Genomic DNA, 18,910 nt, shown 5'->3' with positions numbered 1-18,910 from the left:
GAATTGACCCCTGGGATGCACCGGTAGTGACCGGCCTCCAGCTGGACATTGTGCTGCTGCTCCTAACCCAGCTGCTCAGCCGGTTTTCAGCCCACCCCTCTGCCCACTTACCAGCCCCTGCTTGGTCAGCTTGTCTGTGAGGATGCTAGGAGAGATGGTGTCGTAAGTGCAGCTTGCCCAGCGCCATGAGGACAGGCAGAGTGTACTGAGTGAGGTCCCTTGGAACGGGTTGGGCTGGAGATATTTCCCAGAGCCAGAACTTCTCTCGTGGGGCAGGAAGCCAAAGGTCCAGGTCCCCACGGGGGTGGGCACATCGGTCAGAGCGAGCATCTCGGTGCGTGGCAGAGAAGCTGCTGCTTCCCAGTGCTTAGCAAGAGGGGGAGCGTGGGGGGAGCCGGGGCTGAGCCGAAACCTGTACACGGCAGCTCTCAGGACCTCCTGCCACCATGGAGCTGGCTTTGGACAACACTGGTGTATTGGCTTTATGTGGCAAGGTTTTGGTAGCAGGGGGGCTGCCAACCGAGTGATGCTGATTGTGCCTCGGAGAGAGCAGACTTCAGAAAAGAAAAAAAAAAAAAAGTGTGAACAAAAAAAAAAACAGCAGCTGGGGAGAGGAAGGAGGAACATAGAAACAGCCCTGCAGCCCCCAAGGTGAGTGCAGCAGGAGGGCAGGAGGTGCCCCAGGCACGCAGCAGCAGTTCCCCTGTGGCCTGTGGAGAGGCCCCTGGGGGAGCAGGCTGTCCCCCTGCACCCATGGGTCCCACATGGAGCAGATCTCCACGCTGCAGCCCGTGGAGAGGAGCCCACGCAGGAGCAGGGGATCTGGGGGAGCTGCTGCCCATGGGGTACCCATGTTGGAGCAGTTTGCTCCTGACGGGTGGACCCTGTGCTACAGACCCATGTTTGGAGCAGCTCCTGGGGAGCTGCATCCCATGGGAAGCCCACGCAGGGTCAGTTCCAGCAGAACGCATCTTGTTGGAGGAACTCCATGCTGGAGCAGGAGGAAAAAGTGACTTGGTCAGCAGAGAAATCGTTTTTTCGCTATTTTTTTCTCCCTGCACTTCCGAGGACGGGGAGGAAGAGAGCAGCGTGCTGAGTCAGAGCTGGTGCTAGGACAGCTGTGCTGGGGCTCCACAGAACGGGTTAATTTTTTTTTTTGCTGGGAGGCTGGAGCAAGGCTGCAGGGAAGGCACAGCCTTCCAGCTCTGCTGCTTTAGGAGAAGAACAACAGGGCGAGGTGAGTACAGGGTCAGGAATGCGAAAAGGGGTCGGGCTGGTGGGGTTGGGGGCAGGAAGATGGGGACAGAGCGATGGGGACAGAGGAACAGTTACGGGGATGGGGACAGGGACAGAGCGATGGGGACTGGGATAAAGCCAGGGGGATGGAGCCATGGGGACAGAGGGGCCCCCCTGCTTTCCCCTAGGGCTGCAGCTGCTCTCCCCCACAGGGTACTGGGATCTGCTCCCCCAGCTCAGCTTCCCCTCCTATCCAGCCCCATAAATATCAAATAAACACTCATAGGCAGTAAGCACTGTATGGAGTTCAGAGCTCATAAGCATCCCGTCTGTCCCCACTCAGCCCATTCCTGTGTTTTTCCATGGCTCCAGCATCTTGCAAGGCTTTACACTTAACTCGGAGGTTAATGTAAAAGTTAATCCTCCTGACCACCATTGTTGGGTTCCCCCTTGCCTCCACCCCCATGGGTGGGGATGTGAGAAGCCTCCTCACCCCAGATATGTTCATCATTCGGCTTAGGGCTGAAATTTTGCCTTAAACTTTCCCGATGCATTTTTTTCCTTTTTGCCCACTCTCGCTTTTGTTTTGAGCACAAACTGTAGGACTAAAAAGAATTTGCTTGCCAGTTTGCGTTAGCTGCGAAGAGCCATGCTCCTCTACAGCTGTCCTGCCATTTTTAGAAGACAAAGCAAGATTTTTCCTTCTGCTTAATTACCGGTGAGTAGCATTTTTTCTGCTTTTCACCAGTTTTGGTAGTCCTTTTTGCTCTGTGAGACAGGGAGAGCTGAGCTACACCTCTCTCAAAACAGGGATTCGTATTTGCTAACTGGATATTTAATTTGAAGCTGTGGGATGATTTGCATCTTTTTTGATGTCAGGAGAGTCCAATAGATCATTCCAGATAATTCATTTTGCAGTGAGGTCTTTATATATGAGCTGTCAACAAGAAGAAATATTTGCCTGCTGTGTATCTGCCCCATCCTGATAAGCACACCTGAAAGCCCCAGCTTGTACCATGTGCTGTGGGAAAATACCTGTGGTCCTGAGTGTGGGAGCTGAATTTGCACATTCCTGCTATTTCTTCCCATTATGAGGCCTTTTTCTTCCCTGTTTGAGGCCCTTGGCGAGGGCTGATAATGACCAACCCCCTCTGCTCCATGCCCATCCCCTGTGCTTGCCCTGCACAGCTGCTACAAAGCAATAACACAAGGGCTCACAGCAGTGAGGGGCCCACGAGCAATGCTGGGCAAAGCTGACTGCAGACAATCCTGCTTTTGTCAGTCCACACAGGAATTTTTTTTTTGGTTTTTGAGGTCTGAAGCTGCGTGTGAGCCGCCTAAGCTGGGGGAAAGCGTTTCCTTTTCCTAAGGGCTGTGCTGGCTCCCCAGCCGGCATAGAAAGAGCCCGGGCTGGTGTGGCTCCTCTGGCACAAATAGCATTGCTATTTGTGGGGGTGGCTGCTGGTAGTGTAGCCCTGACCCCCGTAAGGAGCTCTTTTCAACAGCTGACATGCAGCTCATCCCTGCAAAAGGCTGGATAAGCGCTGCTGATGCATCTCCCGGGGCTGATGAGCTGGAAGCAGATGGCTTACAAAGAACTCTGTGAAACACCAGCAGGCTAGTGTGCTTCTGCTTCATTTTTTCCCCATGAGTGTTTTGTAGAAATGAAAGACAAGACACAGAAGAGATGCTAGTTATAGTCCTAAGTCTATCTATCTTCATGAGCCTGGCCCCCCTTTTCTGTGTTCTAGCTAAACTTCTTGAAATATCTGCCCTCATCGAAAGTCTCTGTGTTTGCAATTGCCTCTCATGCCACAAATATGTGTGGGAGGTGAGTTCATGTGTCTCACTGAGATACAACGGCCTATGTGATTGCCGTTACACTTGACCAAGTGCCTGACTTATGTAGGCATTTCCTTCCAAGGGCTCTTCCCCATTTCCCCAGGTTTCTGAGGAAGGAGATTTTAGGGGCAGGCTGGCGTGGGGGATGGTGTTGTGGGTGTCTGTTACAGACCACCAGATCAGGATTGGGAAGGTGACGAGGCCTCCATTTCCTAACGGCTGTGCTGGCTCCCCAGCCAGCATAGGAAGACCCCGGGCTGGTGTTGCTCCTCTGGCACAAATAGTGTTCCTGTTTCTGGGGTGGCTGCTGGTAGTGTAGCCCTGGCCCCCATAAGGAATCTCTGTGTTTGCAACTGCCTCTCATGGTAGAGTTCAGGATCTCATGTGGCAGGAACAGAGTTAGTGTTCAAGGACTGCTTCTTCTGAGCTCAGGATCAGAGTATCCCAACAGGTAGGAAGCCAGGAAAGAGAGCCAGGAGACCTGCATGGTTAAACGGGGAACTGCTGGGCAAACTGAAGTGGAAGAGGAGAGTCTACAGATCATGGAAGGAGGGGCTGGCCACTTGGGAGGAATATAAGGCTGTTGTCAGAGGATGTAGGGAGGCAACTAGGAAAGCTCAGGCCTCCCTAGAATTAAACATTGCGAGAGGGGTCAAGGACAACAGAAAGGGCTTCTGCAAGTACGTTGTGGATAAAACTAACACTAGAGGCAATGTAGGCCCACTGATGAATGAGGTGGATGCCCTGGTGACAGAAGATGAAGAGGAGAAAGAGACACAAAACTGGGAGGAGTGGCTGACATGCCGAAAGGCTGTGCTGCCATCCAGTGAGACCTGGCAGGGAGAAATTTAATGAAATATAATGAGGGGAAGTCCTGCATCTCTGAAACCTCATTTCTCAAAATCCTTTTAGGAGGGCAGAAGCCAGGCCATCAGCTCCATCACAGGGGTGAACACAATATGGCTGGCCTGTTTCCTCTTCCCTTGGGTTTTGGCTGCTCTTGGGGTGAGGATGCTGGGTTGGGCATCTGCTTGGAGTGATCCAGAAGCAGCTCCATGGTTGAAATGGCTTTTGCCTTCTTTTCCTTCAGATGCTGCTCTGATGTTTGCAGGGGTCCATGGAAGCCAGCTGGATGCTGCCAGGAGGTAATGTCTCTCTGGAGTGGGCCCATCCTCCAGCACAGGTTCTCGTCTCTGCATGAGAAGCTCCTTTCCGACCAGCCTCAGGCTGTCTCTAAAACAGACCTTGTCACTAAAACAGACCATCTTGACCTCTTCTGGTCCCAGCTGAGACTCTAATTACAGGACGGTGAAATCCCTTTGCCAAAAATATCAGCTCCTCCCCCGTCATCTTTGCTCCAGGCCTTTGCAAAACCCAGCAGTAAATTCGGTCCCTGTCATCCAGTCAATGATTGCATCTGAGCTCTGCAAGCCAGCTTCGAGCAGTGTTCCACCCCATTGAAAAATGTGCTAGGCGCAGACAGTTTGTTCTTGTGATCGGTTGCACAAAGGGGAGGGAAAGGGCATGTGATTGGGGTTTTCCAAGTCACCACGATGACGGATATGGCAGATGCAGAGCCTGCAGCCACACAAGTGCTCAAGAGCTAAATCTTCTCTTGTGGGGAGTGAGGGAGTGAGCTCAACCAGAGGAGACGAAGTGTTTCTGTACAGGCAGGGGCATGGCCGTCATGGGCAGCGGCTCTACAAATGGGTGTTGAAGGGACGAGGCAGAGCTGTAGCACTGCAAAGCTGCGGTGCAGGAAGGGCTGCAGAAAGCACCAGCACTGCTGCCTCTGCTGCCTTCGGCTGGCAGTGCGTGGGAAGTGCTGATGGTGCTTTTCACGGTGTCGTTCACAGGCTGGTCCATCACTGCTAGAGCGACCCTCCTGAGAGCGCGTTGCTGCAGAAGGAGCTCAACCCTCGTGCCCGTTTGAAAGCACCTGCGGGTCTTTGCCATGTCCTTCGCAGGCTGTGAGTGTGAGAGGGGACCTGTCCTTGGGCTGGGTACCACCGCGCAGCCCTGCTGCTCCAGCAGACCTGGGAGAGGTGGAGAGCGGGCACCTGCAGCATTTCCACGCTCTCTTGCACCTCTGTGCTGCAGAAGGGCTGGTCGAGGCGTGAGCATCCTGGCAGGTGCCTCCCAGTGCTGCAGCATCACCGTGCCTGGGTACCACCAGGTTCAGGTGCTGAGGGAACTGGGTGAGGTCCAGGGGTGAAGCATTTTTATAAAGTGCCCATAAAAAGCGTTATGATTTTTATCTTAAAAAGAAAAAAGGCAGGATGGAAATCAGACGTGTGCAATGGGTTTCAAGAAGTCAGCTGGGGCCTTTCCAAGAAGAGCATAAGAGGAGATTAATTTGTCCTTTGGCTTTTGCTTTGAACTAACCCGCCCTGCTCTGGCTTCTCTCCTGTTTCCAGACCTGCTGCTGCTTTTGAAGGGGTCCTGTCTTGCAGCAGAAATGACACTAATACTGGCAGAGGAAGGATCCTCTGTCATGATGCATGCACCGGCTATCAAGAATGTGAACTTCACCGAGTGGGAATACATAAGAGACAGCACCCCCCAATTCATCCTGCAGTACTATGCGGACTCACTGTTAATAACCATTTACCCAGCTTACAAAGACAGAGTGGTTTTCTATCCAAACAACGGCTTCCTTGTCCTGCAGAAGCTGCGAGAGACAGACAGTGGCATCTATAAAGCAACAGTTGACTTGATGCAGGACAAAGCAAGAAAGACCTCTCTTAGAGTGATCAGTAAGTCAAAACATGTTGAAAGGATGTTTTTCTCTGACCATCAGTAGGATTTGCCATCAGTAGGACAGACGGGTCCACAGGTATGCCTCCCCCTAAGTGGACTAGAGGAAAACTTTCTGGTTTCATTACTGCCTTGAATGACATGGACTGGAGACCCCAGAAGAATTGCTGGGAAATGTTATAGTGTATTCTGAGACAGAATACACTCCAGAGTCCCCTCCAGAGACAGGATTTCTCACCCAGGCTTTGCAGTCTCTCCCTTCACACCGGCATTGCCTTCCCCTGCCTCTGCACTTCCCTGAAGGACAAACAGAAACGAGAGCTCGCCCTGGTTTGCAGTGCCCTTTCCTGGAGCTCAGCAGCACTGCGGGCCCTCTCCTCTGTGCTTTGGTCCATCTGGGGTTTGACCAGTTTAAATGCAGGCAACAGTGGAGTCCTACTTTAGATCCGATGAACCACAGAATCACAGAATGGTTTGGGTTGGAAGGGACCTTACAGCCCACCTGGTTCCAACCCCCTGCCATGGGCAGGGACCCCTCCCACCAGCCCAGGATGCCCAAAGTGCCATCCAACCTGGCCTTGGGCACCTCCAGGGGTGGGGCACCCACAGCTTGTCTTGGCCGCCTGTGTCAGTGCCTCACCACCCTCATAGTAAAGATTTTTTTCCTTATATCTAATCTAAACCTACCCTTTTTAGTTTAAAGCCCTCACCCCTTGTCCTGTCACTCCACTCCCTGACAAAGAGTCCCTCCCCAGCTGTCCTGTAGCCCGCTTTAGGTACTGGAAGGCTGTTAAAAGGTCCCCCCAGAGCCTTCTCTTCTCCAGGCTGAACACCCCCAACTCCCTCAGCCTGTCTCCATAGCAGAGGTGCTCCAGCCCCTTGATTGTCTCTATTGTGGCCCTCCTCTGGACTCTTCTAATACGTCCACGTCCTTGTGCTGGGGCCCCAGAGCTGAGCGCAGGGCTCCAGGTGGGGTCTGACGAGAGCAGAGCAGAGGGAGACAATCCCCTCCCTCAGCCTGCTGGCAACGCTGCAGTCGGGGCAGCCCAGCACACGGTTGGCTTTCTGGGCTGCAAGCGCACGTTGTTGGCTCATGTCGAGCTTCTCATCCACCAACACCCCCAGGTCCTTCTCCTCAGGGCTGCTCTCCATCCATTCCCCACCCAGCCTGTGTTTGTGCTTGGGATTGCCCCGGCCCAGCTGCGGGACCTTGCGCTTGGCCTTGCTGAACCTGATGAGGTTGCACAGGCCCAGCTCTCAGCCCTGCCCAGTTCCTTCTGGATGGCCATGACCCCCTTCCCTCCAGCGTGTTGACTGCACCTTGCTGCTCTTTGGCTGAACATCAGGACTCCTTTGACCTCCCCCCACCCCACTGCTTGTGGGAGCAGCTTTCTCCTCTTGGAAGTGTCCATAAATTCCCCGTCATCACTTCCCAGCATAATCCCAACGTACAGCTCTTTCTGGTCAGTGTCCATGGCCCCAGGGTGCCATGCCTGAGCTCCAGGGGCTGGCGCTGCCCACCCCTGGGGAGGTACCGTGGCTTAACGGCAGCGGCTGGGACATCGGCTTTGAGCTTGGTGGATGTTGCCTTGCTCCTGCACTTTCTCCCCTTCCAGACTCAACCGAGGCATTGAGCTGAGGTGCGAATGAGACGGGGAGGTGCTGCTCACCCCTCATGGGGCTTGCCGTTCTTGCATCTCATCCGGGGCAGGCTCTAAGGTGGGAGGAGAGGCAATCCCAGGCAGTGCTGCCATGTCGCTCTCTGCTTTCCAGAGCCCTTGCCCCAGCCCAAGCTCCTGAGCAGCTCAAACCTGGCCGGTTCACTCATCAACCTGACCTGCATGCTGCCACAAGGAACGGTGGCTGATGTCTCCTGGAAGAAGGACGGACATCCCCTTCCTCCCGAAAAGTGCTGTCGGCTCACTTGGAAGACCACCATGCTGCAGATAAGGAAGGCAGAGAAGTCGGATTGCGGCTCCTACTCCTGCATAATCAACAACTCCGTAAGCTGGAAGGAGGCAGCCCTCAACCTGACCGTGACAGGTTAGCATTGCCCTGCCGGGGTGGGTCTGGTGCTTTGCCACCTTGTCACACCAGCCCTGAGCCCACAGGTACCTGGATGAGACCCCCAGCAGCTCTGCTGTGGTCCTGTAGCTGGCAGATGTATTGTTCGTTGGCTGTCACCTCACTTGGACCTGCAGCCTTTGTGCATTTAGGTGCCAGCTCAAGCCCGCTCTGTCTTCTCCATCTCTAGCAGGTCTGGGCACCAGCACTTTGTCTCTGAGACCCTCACAGGTTTCAGCTGCCTCTCGTGGGATCTGCCATGCAAGGAAAACCAGTAATCCTTTAGGGTTTTGAGCTTGTTGCAGTCTCCTGGGATAGCCGCTCCATGTTGTGGGGTTGTCCTCCATGCAGGTCTTACACCTCCTGCCCGTGCTGCACAGATGATGACCGCTGCGGCGCTGGTGCTCGCTGCCATCTCTGCCGTCCTTTTCATTATCCGGCTCTGTCAGCTGGGGAAGCACAAACTCGGTGAGTGCCCACGCCTGAGCTCCTCTCTCCATGCCGTGGGGAGGGCAGAGAGCGAGGCAAGCCCCTTCCTTCCTAACTCACCACGGTAGTTGGAGGAACCTTCCTCGGTGTTCATGGAGTTCATGCATTTCTTCTTACACTTCTGTGGCTTGAACAGAAGATAAAATTTCCTAGCAGCACTAATCCCAAATGGCCTTGTGAGAAATTGGGCCACCCAAAGGTATCATGGTATGAGGCATAGGAGATGTTTCCTGGGGAGAAATAAAAAGGGCAGGACACAAAGAGCTTCCTGCATGGAGGTGCTGAGCGCTGACCAAGGGCCACGTGGCATTGGGTTTGGCAACCAAGCACACTGGTGTTTGGGTCAGGATGGTGCAAACTGCTGTGCACCCACACCCAGGCTTACGGGTTAATGTGGGTGCTTCTGTAGCAACATGATGGTTAGCGGAAAGGAGACCATAAGACCTAGCCAACAGCAAGTCCTCCCACACAGTCTTGGTAGCCTTCTAAGGTGCTCTTCTATCCACCAAGAACAATCCCCAGAGCAACAGAAACCATCTGGAGAACAGAGGTAAAACCCGACAGCAGGTAGGAAGGTTCTCCCACATGGATTCGTCTCCCACTGCTAGCACTGGAGACATGCATTGGGTCTTGCCTTTGGGGTAATCTCTGCTGAGGAGCTCTACAAGCCTGATGCTTGTGGCAAGAGCTTGTGCCATCTGGGCTCTTCCCCTCAAAATGCAGTCTCCAGAAGAAATCCAGTGTGTGTTGGGTGGGCAGAATTGTATTAACGTGTCAAACTAGATGAAACTGGTGTCTTGGCCAGCTCAGAGCAAGTCCAAATCTGGCTGGCATCTCATGGTTCCTCCTCAGGTCTTTGTTTAAGCCCTTTGGAAGCCCACCAAAAGCCTTTGAAGTCCACCAGGTTTTGTCTTTGAGGTTTCTACATCTCGGGAATTTGATTCTTTACAAGGGAAACCTGTGCTTGGTGTTCACCATCCTTTCGCACGTTGCACCCTGGATCCCTTGGTCAGGTACCGAGCCCTAACTCAAATGTATTTGCCTTTTGCCCAGGAAAGGAAGCATGGGAATGGTTAATAATGACCATCCTAGGGCTGCTGTGCACCTCTTCTCTCCTCCTGTTTGCTGCCTCTGTCATCTGGATGCAGGAAGACGGTAGGATTCATTTAAACTGAGTTGCTCTTCATTTCTCTGGTGTCTTATCTTTGACGACACCAAAGACCTCCAGGTCTCTCCAGCAGCATCCTTGTCTGATGTAGTGCTGTTTGGTTTGGAGAAATCAATGTCAGGGTTCGCTGCTCTGTAGCGTCTGCCTCGGCCAGGAGAAGCTTTTCCATCTCACCTCCTTGTTTAATTCTGCTCCCCACAGGTCATTCCGCTGCCTTCATCCTGCTCGGGCTTTTCCTCGTGGCTGTGATCGTGGCCACGGCACTGACAGCGGTGGCGATGGCGCCGTGCAGACCAGCAGTGCTCACACACTTCAGGTCCAAAGGCTGTGAGTTGCTGTCGGTGGCCTAAACCTCTGGCACAAAAGGCCTGATGAGAGCCTGGGAGCAAACTCCGCAGGTTGTCACTCCAGGAGGGACCAGGCCCTGCCGTGGTGCGAGTCCGTGCGCATGGCCCGAGCCTTGCTCACCACTGAGGCCCCCCTCCTCCACGTGCCAGCCTGCCCTCCTCTCCCATTTCTCTCCCATCCACCAGAACTTCTCCCCTCTCCCAGGGCACCGTGTCATCCCGTGCATTACAGCCACGACGCTGGTAGTCAACCTGCTGTTCACCAGCCTCCTGCTCCGCAGCTTCCATCAGCTCCACGGTAATGGGTGGCCGGGTCGGCACCGCGTGTGCCCTTGCTCGCCTTCCTTCTGGGGAGGGGTGGGGTGTTCAGGGCGGGACTGGCCTCACGCAGGGCAGAGAAAGTCCTTAGGTGGCTTTGCAGGCTGGTCCTGCAGGAAGGGTGGCTCTAGTTGATGCAGTCGTGGCAAGCCTCGTGCTTAGCCAGGAGGTCACAGCAGAGCAAGGTTTGCCCCTGGAGCTCCACAGCGTGAAACACCAGGATGCTCCTCCCCGCCCCAGGGGAAGCCTCTGAATGACCTTCATGTTCTGTAGATGTTCAAGGGGGGCAGGAGAGCAACCACTGACAAGTTCTCACTGTCTCCTTGGCAGAGCGGGGCTGCTCAGAGGCTGTCGATCTGACCATCGGCTTCATCATTCCTGCTGTGGCAGTCCTCCCCATACTGCTGCTCCTCTTCCCGTGTTGTAAGTAGCCCAGTGGTTTCCTTCCAGCCACACCAAGTAGCTGCTCCGTCACTGAGACCCCGCTCTCAGCTCCCACCCCCGGCATCAGGTCTTGAGAGAAGAGGCAAAGTGCCTCTGCTTCACCCAGGGATGCTCAAGGAGGTGTTTGTGGAAAGCGAGTTTCTCCTCCCGAATGTGGAGGATGCTCTTTTGCTCTCCTCCTCACTCAGGAGACGTGGGCTGGTGCCCAGCTGGCCACTAACCTGAGCAGTAGTGAACCCACGGTGTGGCTCGCCGGCTCCCCAGAAACGTGTGCGCAGCCTTCAGCATCACCTGCAGGAACGGGTGCGGAGAAGGCTCCATGAGGTGTTGAGGAGGAGGCTGGAAGGGGACCCCCTGCTTTCCCAGGGTGTGCAGAACATTTGGGAATCTGAAATACAAGAAATATTGCACTAACCTACCAATGGCTGGTACATTAGAGATGCAGGGGCTTGCAGGCAAGGTGGGTGTCCATCTCTGTGCTGCCCTCTGGCTCTCCATCCAGAACAGAGATCTGGTTTTGGAAAGAGAGGGGTTTGGCCACGGGAAAGCCTCCAACACCCATTCTTCCCTGCAGTCGCATTTTCACATGTCCCGGTGAAGCTCAGGGCGGCCTTGGAGACGCAGGAGCTGATGCCCTCTCCTTCATTTTCAGTTTACAGGAATAAGCGGGAGAAGCAGCAGCAGCCGGACACCCAGGAGGCCACCCACAGCTTAGAGGCCACGTCCACCTCGGTGACTCGCTGCCCACTTCAGGTGTCTCCTTCTCCGGTTGCTGCAGATCCTCATAATGTAACAATGAATATTTAATACTCACCGGGAAGCATCCATCTGCCTTCCTGCAGAACGGCACGGGCAGCTTTGTCACCACCCGGGGGGGTGCCATCAAAAGAACCAGTCACTGGAAAATCTGGTACATTCCTCTTAGGCCAGTCCAGAAACGTAACGAATGCCAAAGTGGATACTGGACAATTTTGAATCTTAAGGATCCTTTGTAATGCATCTAGGTTAGATTGCTGCTCTTTTGTAAGTGAGCTTCCCGTGGTTCCCGACCGCTCACCTCCTGTCCTGCAGATCGGTGATGGGTGCTCGAGATCCTTTCCTTTTCCTCCAACTATGGTTGGGTTGGGCATTGCCACCAGAATGGACTGCTACAGCCTCACTTGTTGTGCCCCGCGTTGGGCACCACGTGTGGTGACCGAGTGCACGGACGCTTACTGTGGTCAAGTAAGAGTCTCTATTGCAACCCGGCTAGGCTCCTTTTACACACTTTCCTTCCAGAGGTTTTCCTTCCACAAAACCCTCCAGCCCCCCTTTACAGTCCTTTGATCCTTGTATTTCTCAGGCTCTTACCTTACCGCAGCCTCCTGTTCCCGTGCCGGGTTTTGGTCACACTTCGTTACTTTCCTGTTTCCTGGGCCTCGTGGCAGTCCTTGCTCTTATCTCCTCTTGTTATTTATGTATCCCCCACATGTCTCTTGTCTTCAGAACTCCCTTCCTGGATTTTCATGAGCCTTACCCACATTTCTAATTAAACCTACTTTTTCTACGTTTCCCACAATTTATCCATATACGTTGCTAATTAAACCTACATTTTCTGTATGATTACATATCCCCCACTGGTCTACCTTTTTGCAGTTGCCCTTTCCTGGGCCTTGACCATTATTGCTGTTGGCACCCTCTCCTCTTCTGATTTTTTATTTATAAATATATATGTTCTGTTTTTCTATATATATATTCTGATTTTTTATATATATTTAAAAGGACCTGTGACCTAGTCTGAGCTGATTTCCCTTGCACAGGCTCTTAACTGACCTTGTAGTCACGCCACAGCTGTCATTGGTTTCCATCCTTTGTGGACTGTAGTGTTTTAGGTTGAGCTGAAGGTCCTTTTTGGTCCCCCTGGTATCAGCTGAGAAACATGTTCATACATGAAAAATAAATAAATAAATAAATAAACAAAAGAAATCCTACCTTAGGTCACCTTTTTCCTCGCTTTGCTAGAGGCGCTCCAAGAAAAGGATTTCATTTGGATCCTCTGTTTGTGTCCCCACTGTGTCTCCTCAAGCAGAGGATGGCTCAGTGCTATTTGGGCCCCAGCTCTGGGGCCAGATCCTGCCTTGGCCAGCTCTGGACCAGGTTTCTCGAGGGGGTGGGGGGCCAGGGCAGACTGCATTAAAGACCAAACTAAAGCCAAGCAGTGCCCTGGATTGCAACAGATCCCGTCCCAAGGGAAAGCGCATCCCCAGGGCAAGGAAAGCCCCTGTCCCAGCCAGGCCAGAGCACAGCTTGCCAAGATGCCTCCTCCAGGCCAGGGCAGGAGCTGGTGGGGCCAGGACCCAGGCGCTGACAACGGCACAGCCTCGTGGCACTTGAGAGAAGAGCAGAAAAGCTTTTCTGCTTGCAGAGCTCGGTTAGCCCCTGCCTGGGACGCACCAAGCCGTGGTGCTCAGAGGTGCCCGCAGCACCCTCCCGGTGAGGTTACGTGGTCCGAGAGAGGACAGGGGCAGCACGCGTCCCCTTACAGGGGTGCCGGGGGGGCTCTGCAGGCCAACAAGGGCAGCCAGCGGTGGGAAAAGCACCGTCAGAGGCAGCAGAACTAAACCAGGTAAGGAACCAAGATCTTTCTGGCTTTCTGGATACCTGGCAGTGGGTGACCAGGTGACAGAGTCCCACAGGGTGGCTCAGATTCCTCCTTCTCATCTTTCTTTCTCCATGCAAGAAGATGCCCGCTGGCAATGACAAGCGGGGGAGAGCCCCAAGGACACATCGCCCATCTCCGCATCCCTCCGCCTTCTCCCTTGGCCAGCCCCTTCTCAGGCTACCGAAGTCTCCGGTCACTGATTGTGGACCACTGAGAAATGGTGAGCACAGCTTCGCAGAGGGCTTTAACCTGGAGTAGCCAGGGGAGGGGAACCTCAACTCATCCCGCTCCTCCCGGCTGGATGCCAGTGTCAGTGACAGACGCCCAGAGCCTGGAGAAGGGCCTGGAGTGCACTGATGACAAATTCCTTCTCCAAGTGACAGAGGAGCCAACGAGGAGACGTGCTATGCTGGATCTCATTCTCACCACCCAGGAGGGGCGGGTGGGGAATGTGAAGCTCAAGGGCAGCCTTGGCTGCGCTGATCATGAAACGGTGGAGTTTTGGACTCAGAGGGCAGCGAGGCGGGAGCACAGCAAGCTCGCACACCTGGGCTTCAGGAGAGTGGAATCCAGGCTCTGGGCTCCTAGCACAAATTGGACATGGAAGTATTAGAATGAGTCCAGAGGGGAACATAATGGAGATGATCAAGGGACTGGAGTACCTCTGCTATGGAGACAGGCTGAGGGAGTTGGGGGTGTTCAGCCTGGAGAAGAGAAGGCTCTGGGGGCACCTTACAGAGGCCTGCCAGTGCCTAAAGGGGGCTGCAGGACAGCTGGGGACAGGCACTTTGTCAGGGGTTGCAGAACACGGGGGAATGGCCTTAAACTAAATGAGGTTAGGGTTAGATGAGGTACAAGGAAGAAATTCTTTACTCTGAGTGCCGTGAGGCCCTGGCCAGCTCAGCTGCTGTTAAAGCCAGACAGACACGACATTTTTGTCATTATCATCCCCCATTCCCCACCTGATGCTCCAGCTGCCCCTCCTGCCCTCACATCCCTGCCCTGCTGTAGGTTTTGGTTACCGCACGGGGCTTATGTCCCATAGCCACAGACCACAGCAATATAACAGGGATAACGTGTGCGCTTTTATTTGTAGCAAGAGACATGAAAAAATACACTTTCCCCAAATGATTTATAGACAACACTCAAAACAATTTGAAAATATATTTTTTCCTGTAACATTTGGCTGTCCTGAATACCTGCAAGCACTGCAGGAAACTGAACAACTTGTAATACAGCTTAAAAATGAGTCAAAAAACTAGTCTAATACATCCAATTTGCTTCCCTTCCATTAATATTTCAATTGTGCTTTAAAACCCCCAGTTTAGAGATGACATTTTGCTGCCAATCTGTTTTACACTGGATATTTCCAGGACTTGTGCCGTGCAGAGCCCAGCTGCACTTTCCAGCTCATCCTGCCACAATGCAACAAGCACAAACACAGCCAGAACCATTTAGCAATGCAAACAAGCACCAAACAATGTCCAACTTTTTTTTTTTTTTTTAAGAAAACAGCTTCACTGAAATTTTGTTCTTCTGCACGTCAGCTTTAACTCCCCCTTCAGAGAATTCTGCTAGGATTTTCACCGTGAAAATGGTGTAGGATGGCGTAGCAATCACTCCCACCATAGGACGTGATTCGACCCTCTCCTGGATGCACTTCCACTCCAAAGAGGTATCTCCATAAGGTTAATGCTGAGGACAATGAAACCTCTGGCTTTCCAGTGCTAAATTTTCAGAAATGAAGGCACCTTACTCATAGTCATCCTCAGGGATGTTCCTCAACCTGCACCAGTTGAAGATCCCTGTGGACAAATATGACCTCTGTTAAACACCCCAAGGATGAAGATGCTCAATGAGTGGCAACACTCAGGCAAGGATCCTCAAGCCCGGAGGCTTTTTTCACCACCCACAAGGAGCTTCCTATTTTTAGCCACCATATTCACTCCTTGGGCCCCAGTTTGGGTGCTTCACTACAGCGAAGCTGGTCCCAGCACTCACCTGCTAGCAAGCCGATGCAAACGAACACCAGGATGATGATGAAAAACGCCTTGTCATTGTCTGAAAAAAATAAACAAAACCCAAAATTCCCAGAATTTTGCACCCTGGCAAGAAAAAACTCCTGCCACCAGGCAGTCTGTTGCAAGGACATGAGGACACAAGTCCTCCATGAAGCTCTGCTGTTCCCACTCCTCATCTGAGGTGGTGCTGGGAAACCACGAGACCCCAGGGAATGGGGCCAGATTGAATGTTTTGGGGCCATTTCCCAGCTTTCCATTCCCGTGCACGGGGAAGGAAGCCCCGCTTACTGTGGACGCGCAGCAGGAAGGAGGTTTCGTTCTGGCTGACCGCGTTGCTGACTATGCACGTGTAGTAGCCGGTGTCGTTCATCAAGGCTCGGTGGATCTCCAGCGTGTTGTTGTGGACGAAGTGGAGGCCGTTGCTCTCCATCAGCAGCTCCCCGTTCCTCTTCCACCAGTACAAGTCCACCTGCCCCTCCAGCACGTTGCAGAAAAGCTTGGTGTCACCTCCCACCTCCACCGATGAGTTGCCCAGGATTTCTGGCTCGGAGAGCGGCTCTGCACAGAGACGGAGCACCCGTCAGCACTGACACCCCCGCGTCGAGGGTGCCAGGACCCGGGCGCCACCTGGGCAGCAGCTCAAGCTCTCCGGCTGCGGCGCAGGGTTTTGGCACTCACCGACCACGCGCAGCTCGAACCAGCCCGTGGCCTCCGACTCGGAGCGGAAGCGGTAGAGCCCCCCGTCCCACCACCGCAGCACCATCTGCAGCGAGAAGTCCATCTCGTTGAAGCTCACGCGGCCCTCGTAGATGCGGGAGATCTCGGCCGACTTGTTGGGAACGTACGTGGCGATGACCGCCTTGCGCGGGCCGGATTCGTACTCCCAGGACGCCGTTGTGCCGGCTGCCGGCGGCTCGACGCTGAAGAGCACGGTGCAGCCGCTGGCTGAGACGAGGACCTCGGACGCCGGCTTGAGGTCAGCGGAGTAGCACGGGAAGAGCGTGCGGGCTGGAAGGGAGAAACGCAGCGCGGGGCTGGCGGGACGCACCGGCATCCAGCAGGCAGCTGGGCAGGGAGAGCCGCCCTGGCTCAGCTCCCGCACAAGAGGAGGGGGGGGGACGCGATTATTTCTGGGGGGCTTGCGGCGGGGCTTTAAGCAGTGCCACGGAGAAGCAGGAGGCTGCGGAGGAGCTGCCTTCATCTCCCTGAAAACCTGAGCTGCTTCGCTTTGCAGCCGGTTTCTGCCTGACGAGTTTCCACGCGTGGGTACGGCTGCGAGAGCTGCCTGCTGCCGGCCCTGCTCTACCGGGGGGGGGGCTTGGAAGCAAAGGAGCCCCCAGGGAGCTGTGGTTGGAGCCAGGGCAGCCCCCTCCCAACCGCCCATTTGCTCCCCAAAACATTTTGAAAGTTGTTATCGAGGCTGTGAGCACGCAGCAGGGGCTTTGGGGTGGGAAAGCAGCCGGGAGGAGCGCCCTGGTGGCTGGGGAGCCTGCACTGCCTGGCCTACCACAGCCACCACCAGCACCACAACCAGCACCACCACGCTCACCGCCACAACAGCACCACCAGCACCAACACCACCACACTCACCACCACCACCACCAGCACCACCACCACCACCACCACCACCACAACCACCACCAACAGCACCACCACGACCACCACTACCCCCAGCCCCGGGACTTGCCTGTGAGGGCCAGGCCGGCCGCTGGGCCTCCCCTGGCGGAGGCCAGGAGGACGAGGAGGGGAAGGGCGAGCATGGCAGACCTGGGGCGCAGCGCGGCCTGCGGCAGGGCTGGGGCTGGCACCGGGACCAGCACCGGGTGCCACCGCCTCCTGTCGCCGTCACTCAGGCCCCGACACGCGGCTGGGCTCGGCACGGGGCACCAGGACACCGGGCATGGCACGCACCGCGAGGCCGGGGGTTGTGGGGTGCGGCAGCCTCGGGGCGCCCAGGAGCTCTGCGTAGTAGTTTATGGGGTAGTATTGATGATAGGAGGACGTTTGGGCTAGATGATTCTGTAGGTCCTTTCCAGTCTTGTGTTTCTATGATCATCTAATTCCAGCCCCCTGCCATGGGCAGGGACCCCTCCCAGCAGCCCAGGCTGCCCCCAGCACCATCCAGCCTGGCCTTGGGCCTGGGATCCAGATGGGGTCTCACGGGAGCAGAGCAGAGGGGGACAATCCCCTCCCATGCCCTGCTGGCAACGATGCTTTTGGTGCAGCCCAGGGTGTGCTTGCCTTCTTTTACTGTTTAAGCTTGTTCAAGAGCTCCTAGCTCATCCACAGTGGTCTCCTGGCATTTTTACCTAACTTCCTTTTTGTTGGGTTGCATTGCTCCTTGAGTTTGAAGGAGGTGATCATTGAACAGTAACCAGCTTGGGTCCCTCTTTCGTTCAGGGCCTTATCCCATGGGACTCTACCAAACAGATCCTCGAAGAGCCCAGATTCCGCTCTCCTGAAGCCAAGGTGTGTGAGCTTGCTGTGCTCCCACCTCGCTGCCCTCTGAGTCCAAAACTCCACCGTTTCATGATCAGCGCAGCCAAGGCTGCCCTTGAGCTTCACATTCCCCACCCGCCCCTCCTGGGTGGTGAGAATGAGATCCAGCATAGCACGTCTCCTCGTTGGCTCCTCTGTCACTTGGAGAAGGAATTTGTCATCAGTGCACTCCAGGCCCTTCTCCAGGCTCTGGGCGTCTGTCACTGACACTGGCATCCAGCCGGGAGGAGCGGGATGAGTTGAGGTTCCCCTCCCCTGGCTACTCCAGGTTAAAGCCCTCTGCGAAGCTGTGCTCACCATTTCTCAGTGGTCCACAATCAGTGACCGGAGACTTCGGTAGCCTGAGAAGGGGCTGGCCAAGGGAGAAGGCGGAGGGATGCGGAGATGGGCGATGTGTCCTTGGGGCTCTCCCCCGCTTGTCATTGCCAGCGGGCATCTTCTTGCATGGAGAAAGAAAGATGAGAAGGAGGAATCTGAGCCACCCTGTGGGACTCTGTCACCTGGTCACCCACTGCCAGGTATCCAGAAAGCCAGAAAGATCTTGGTTCCTTACCTGGTTTAGTTCTGCTGCCTCTGACGGTGCTTTTCCCACCGCTGGCTGCCCTTGTTGGCCTGCAGAGCCCCCCCGGCACCCCTGTAAGGGGACGCGTGCTGCCCCTGTCCTCTCTCGGACCACGTAACCTCACCGGGAGGGTGCTGCAGGCACCTCTGAGCACCACGGCTTGGTGCATCCCAGGCGGGGGCTAACCGATCTCTGCAAGCAGAAAAGCTTTTCTGCTCTTCTCTCAAGTGCCACGAGGCTGTGCCGTTGTCAGCGCCTGGGTCCTGGCCCCACCAGCTCCTGCCCTGGCCTGGAGGAGGCATCTTGGCAAGCTGTGCTCTGGCCTGGCTGGGACAGGGGCTTTCCTTGCCCTGGGGATGCGCTTTCCCTTGGGACGGGATCTGTTGCAATCCAGGGCACTGCTTGGCTTTAGTTTGGTCTTTAATGCAGTCTGCCCTGGCCCCCCACCCCCTCGAGAAACCTGGTCCAGAGCTGGCCAAGGCAGGATCTGGCCCCAGAGCTGGGGCCCAAATAGCACTGAGC

At 54.9% G+C, this 18,910-nt stretch overlaps 2 protein-coding genes across 5 annotated transcripts; one reads left to right on the top strand and one right to left on the bottom strand.

The window, feature by feature from the left end:
- The first annotated feature begins 1,008 nt into the window (after window positions 1-1,008).
- On the top strand, window positions 1,009-12,630 carry LOC310880743 (uncharacterized protein). Of its 4 annotated transcripts, none has more exons than XM_083796965.1 (12): window positions 1,009-1,237; window positions 1,864-1,954; window positions 4,169-4,223; window positions 4,935-5,048; window positions 5,496-5,834; window positions 7,609-7,878; window positions 8,251-8,367; window positions 9,442-9,543; window positions 9,758-9,883; window positions 10,109-10,201; window positions 10,552-10,644; window positions 11,318-12,630. In XM_083796965.1, the coding sequence occupies exons 4-12, from the start codon at window positions 5,033-5,035 to the stop codon at window positions 11,470-11,472; spliced, it is 1,311 nt and encodes a 436-aa protein (XP_083653091.1). In that variant the 5' UTR covers window positions 1,009-1,237; window positions 1,864-1,954; window positions 4,169-4,223; window positions 4,935-5,032; the 3' UTR covers window positions 11,473-12,630. The 4 variants fall into 4 exon arrangements, with proteins under 4 accessions (XP_083653091.1, XP_083653089.1, XP_083653090.1 ...); XM_083796963.1 differs by having other exon boundaries at window positions 1,840-1,954; XM_083796964.1 differs by having other exon boundaries at window positions 1,828-1,954.
- LOC310880746 (HEPACAM family member 2-like) lies at window positions 10,652-18,874 on the bottom strand. Its single transcript, XM_083797017.1, has 6 exons — window positions 18,124-18,874; window positions 17,015-17,111; window positions 16,006-16,335; window positions 15,308-15,885; window positions 12,637-15,111; window positions 10,652-11,053 (listed from the first exon to the last, which is right to left on the bottom strand). Exons 1-4 carry the CDS (start codon window positions 18,124-18,126, stop codon window positions 15,500-15,502), a joined length of 816 nt encoding a protein of 271 aa, XP_083653143.1. The 5' UTR covers window positions 18,127-18,874; the 3' UTR covers window positions 10,652-11,053; window positions 12,637-15,111; window positions 15,308-15,499.
- Between the last annotated feature and the right edge of the window lie 36 nt (window positions 18,875-18,910).

Source organism: Anser anser (assembly GCF_964211835.1).
Source record: "Anser anser genome assembly, chromosome: 13".
Taxonomy (NCBI): domain Eukaryota; kingdom Metazoa; phylum Chordata; class Aves; order Anseriformes; family Anatidae; genus Anser; species Anser anser.
This window is presented reverse-complemented; position numbering and strand designations above follow the sequence as displayed.

Excerpts from the sequence above, each read along its gene's own strand:
- LOC310880743 (XM_083796966.1), top strand. Across the intron at positions 9,884-10,108 it reads ACACTTCAGGTCCAAAGGCT|GGCACCGTGTCATCCCGTGC; the intron begins GTGAGTTGCTGT and ends CCCCTCTCCCAG. Across the intron at positions 10,645-11,317 it reads GCTGCTCCTCTTCCCGTGTT|TTTACAGGAATAAGCGGGAG; the intron begins GTAAGTAGCCCA and ends CTTCATTTTCAG.
- LOC310880746 (XM_083797017.1), bottom strand. Across the intron at positions 16,336-17,014 it reads GGCCGGCCTGGCCCTCACAG|CCCGCACGCTCTTCCCGTGC; the intron begins GCAAGTCCCGGG and ends TCTCCCTTCCAG. Across the intron at positions 15,886-16,005 it reads GTTCGAGCTGCGCGTGGTCG|AGCCGCTCTCCGAGCCAGAA; the intron begins GTGAGTGCCAAA and ends GTCTCTGTGCAG.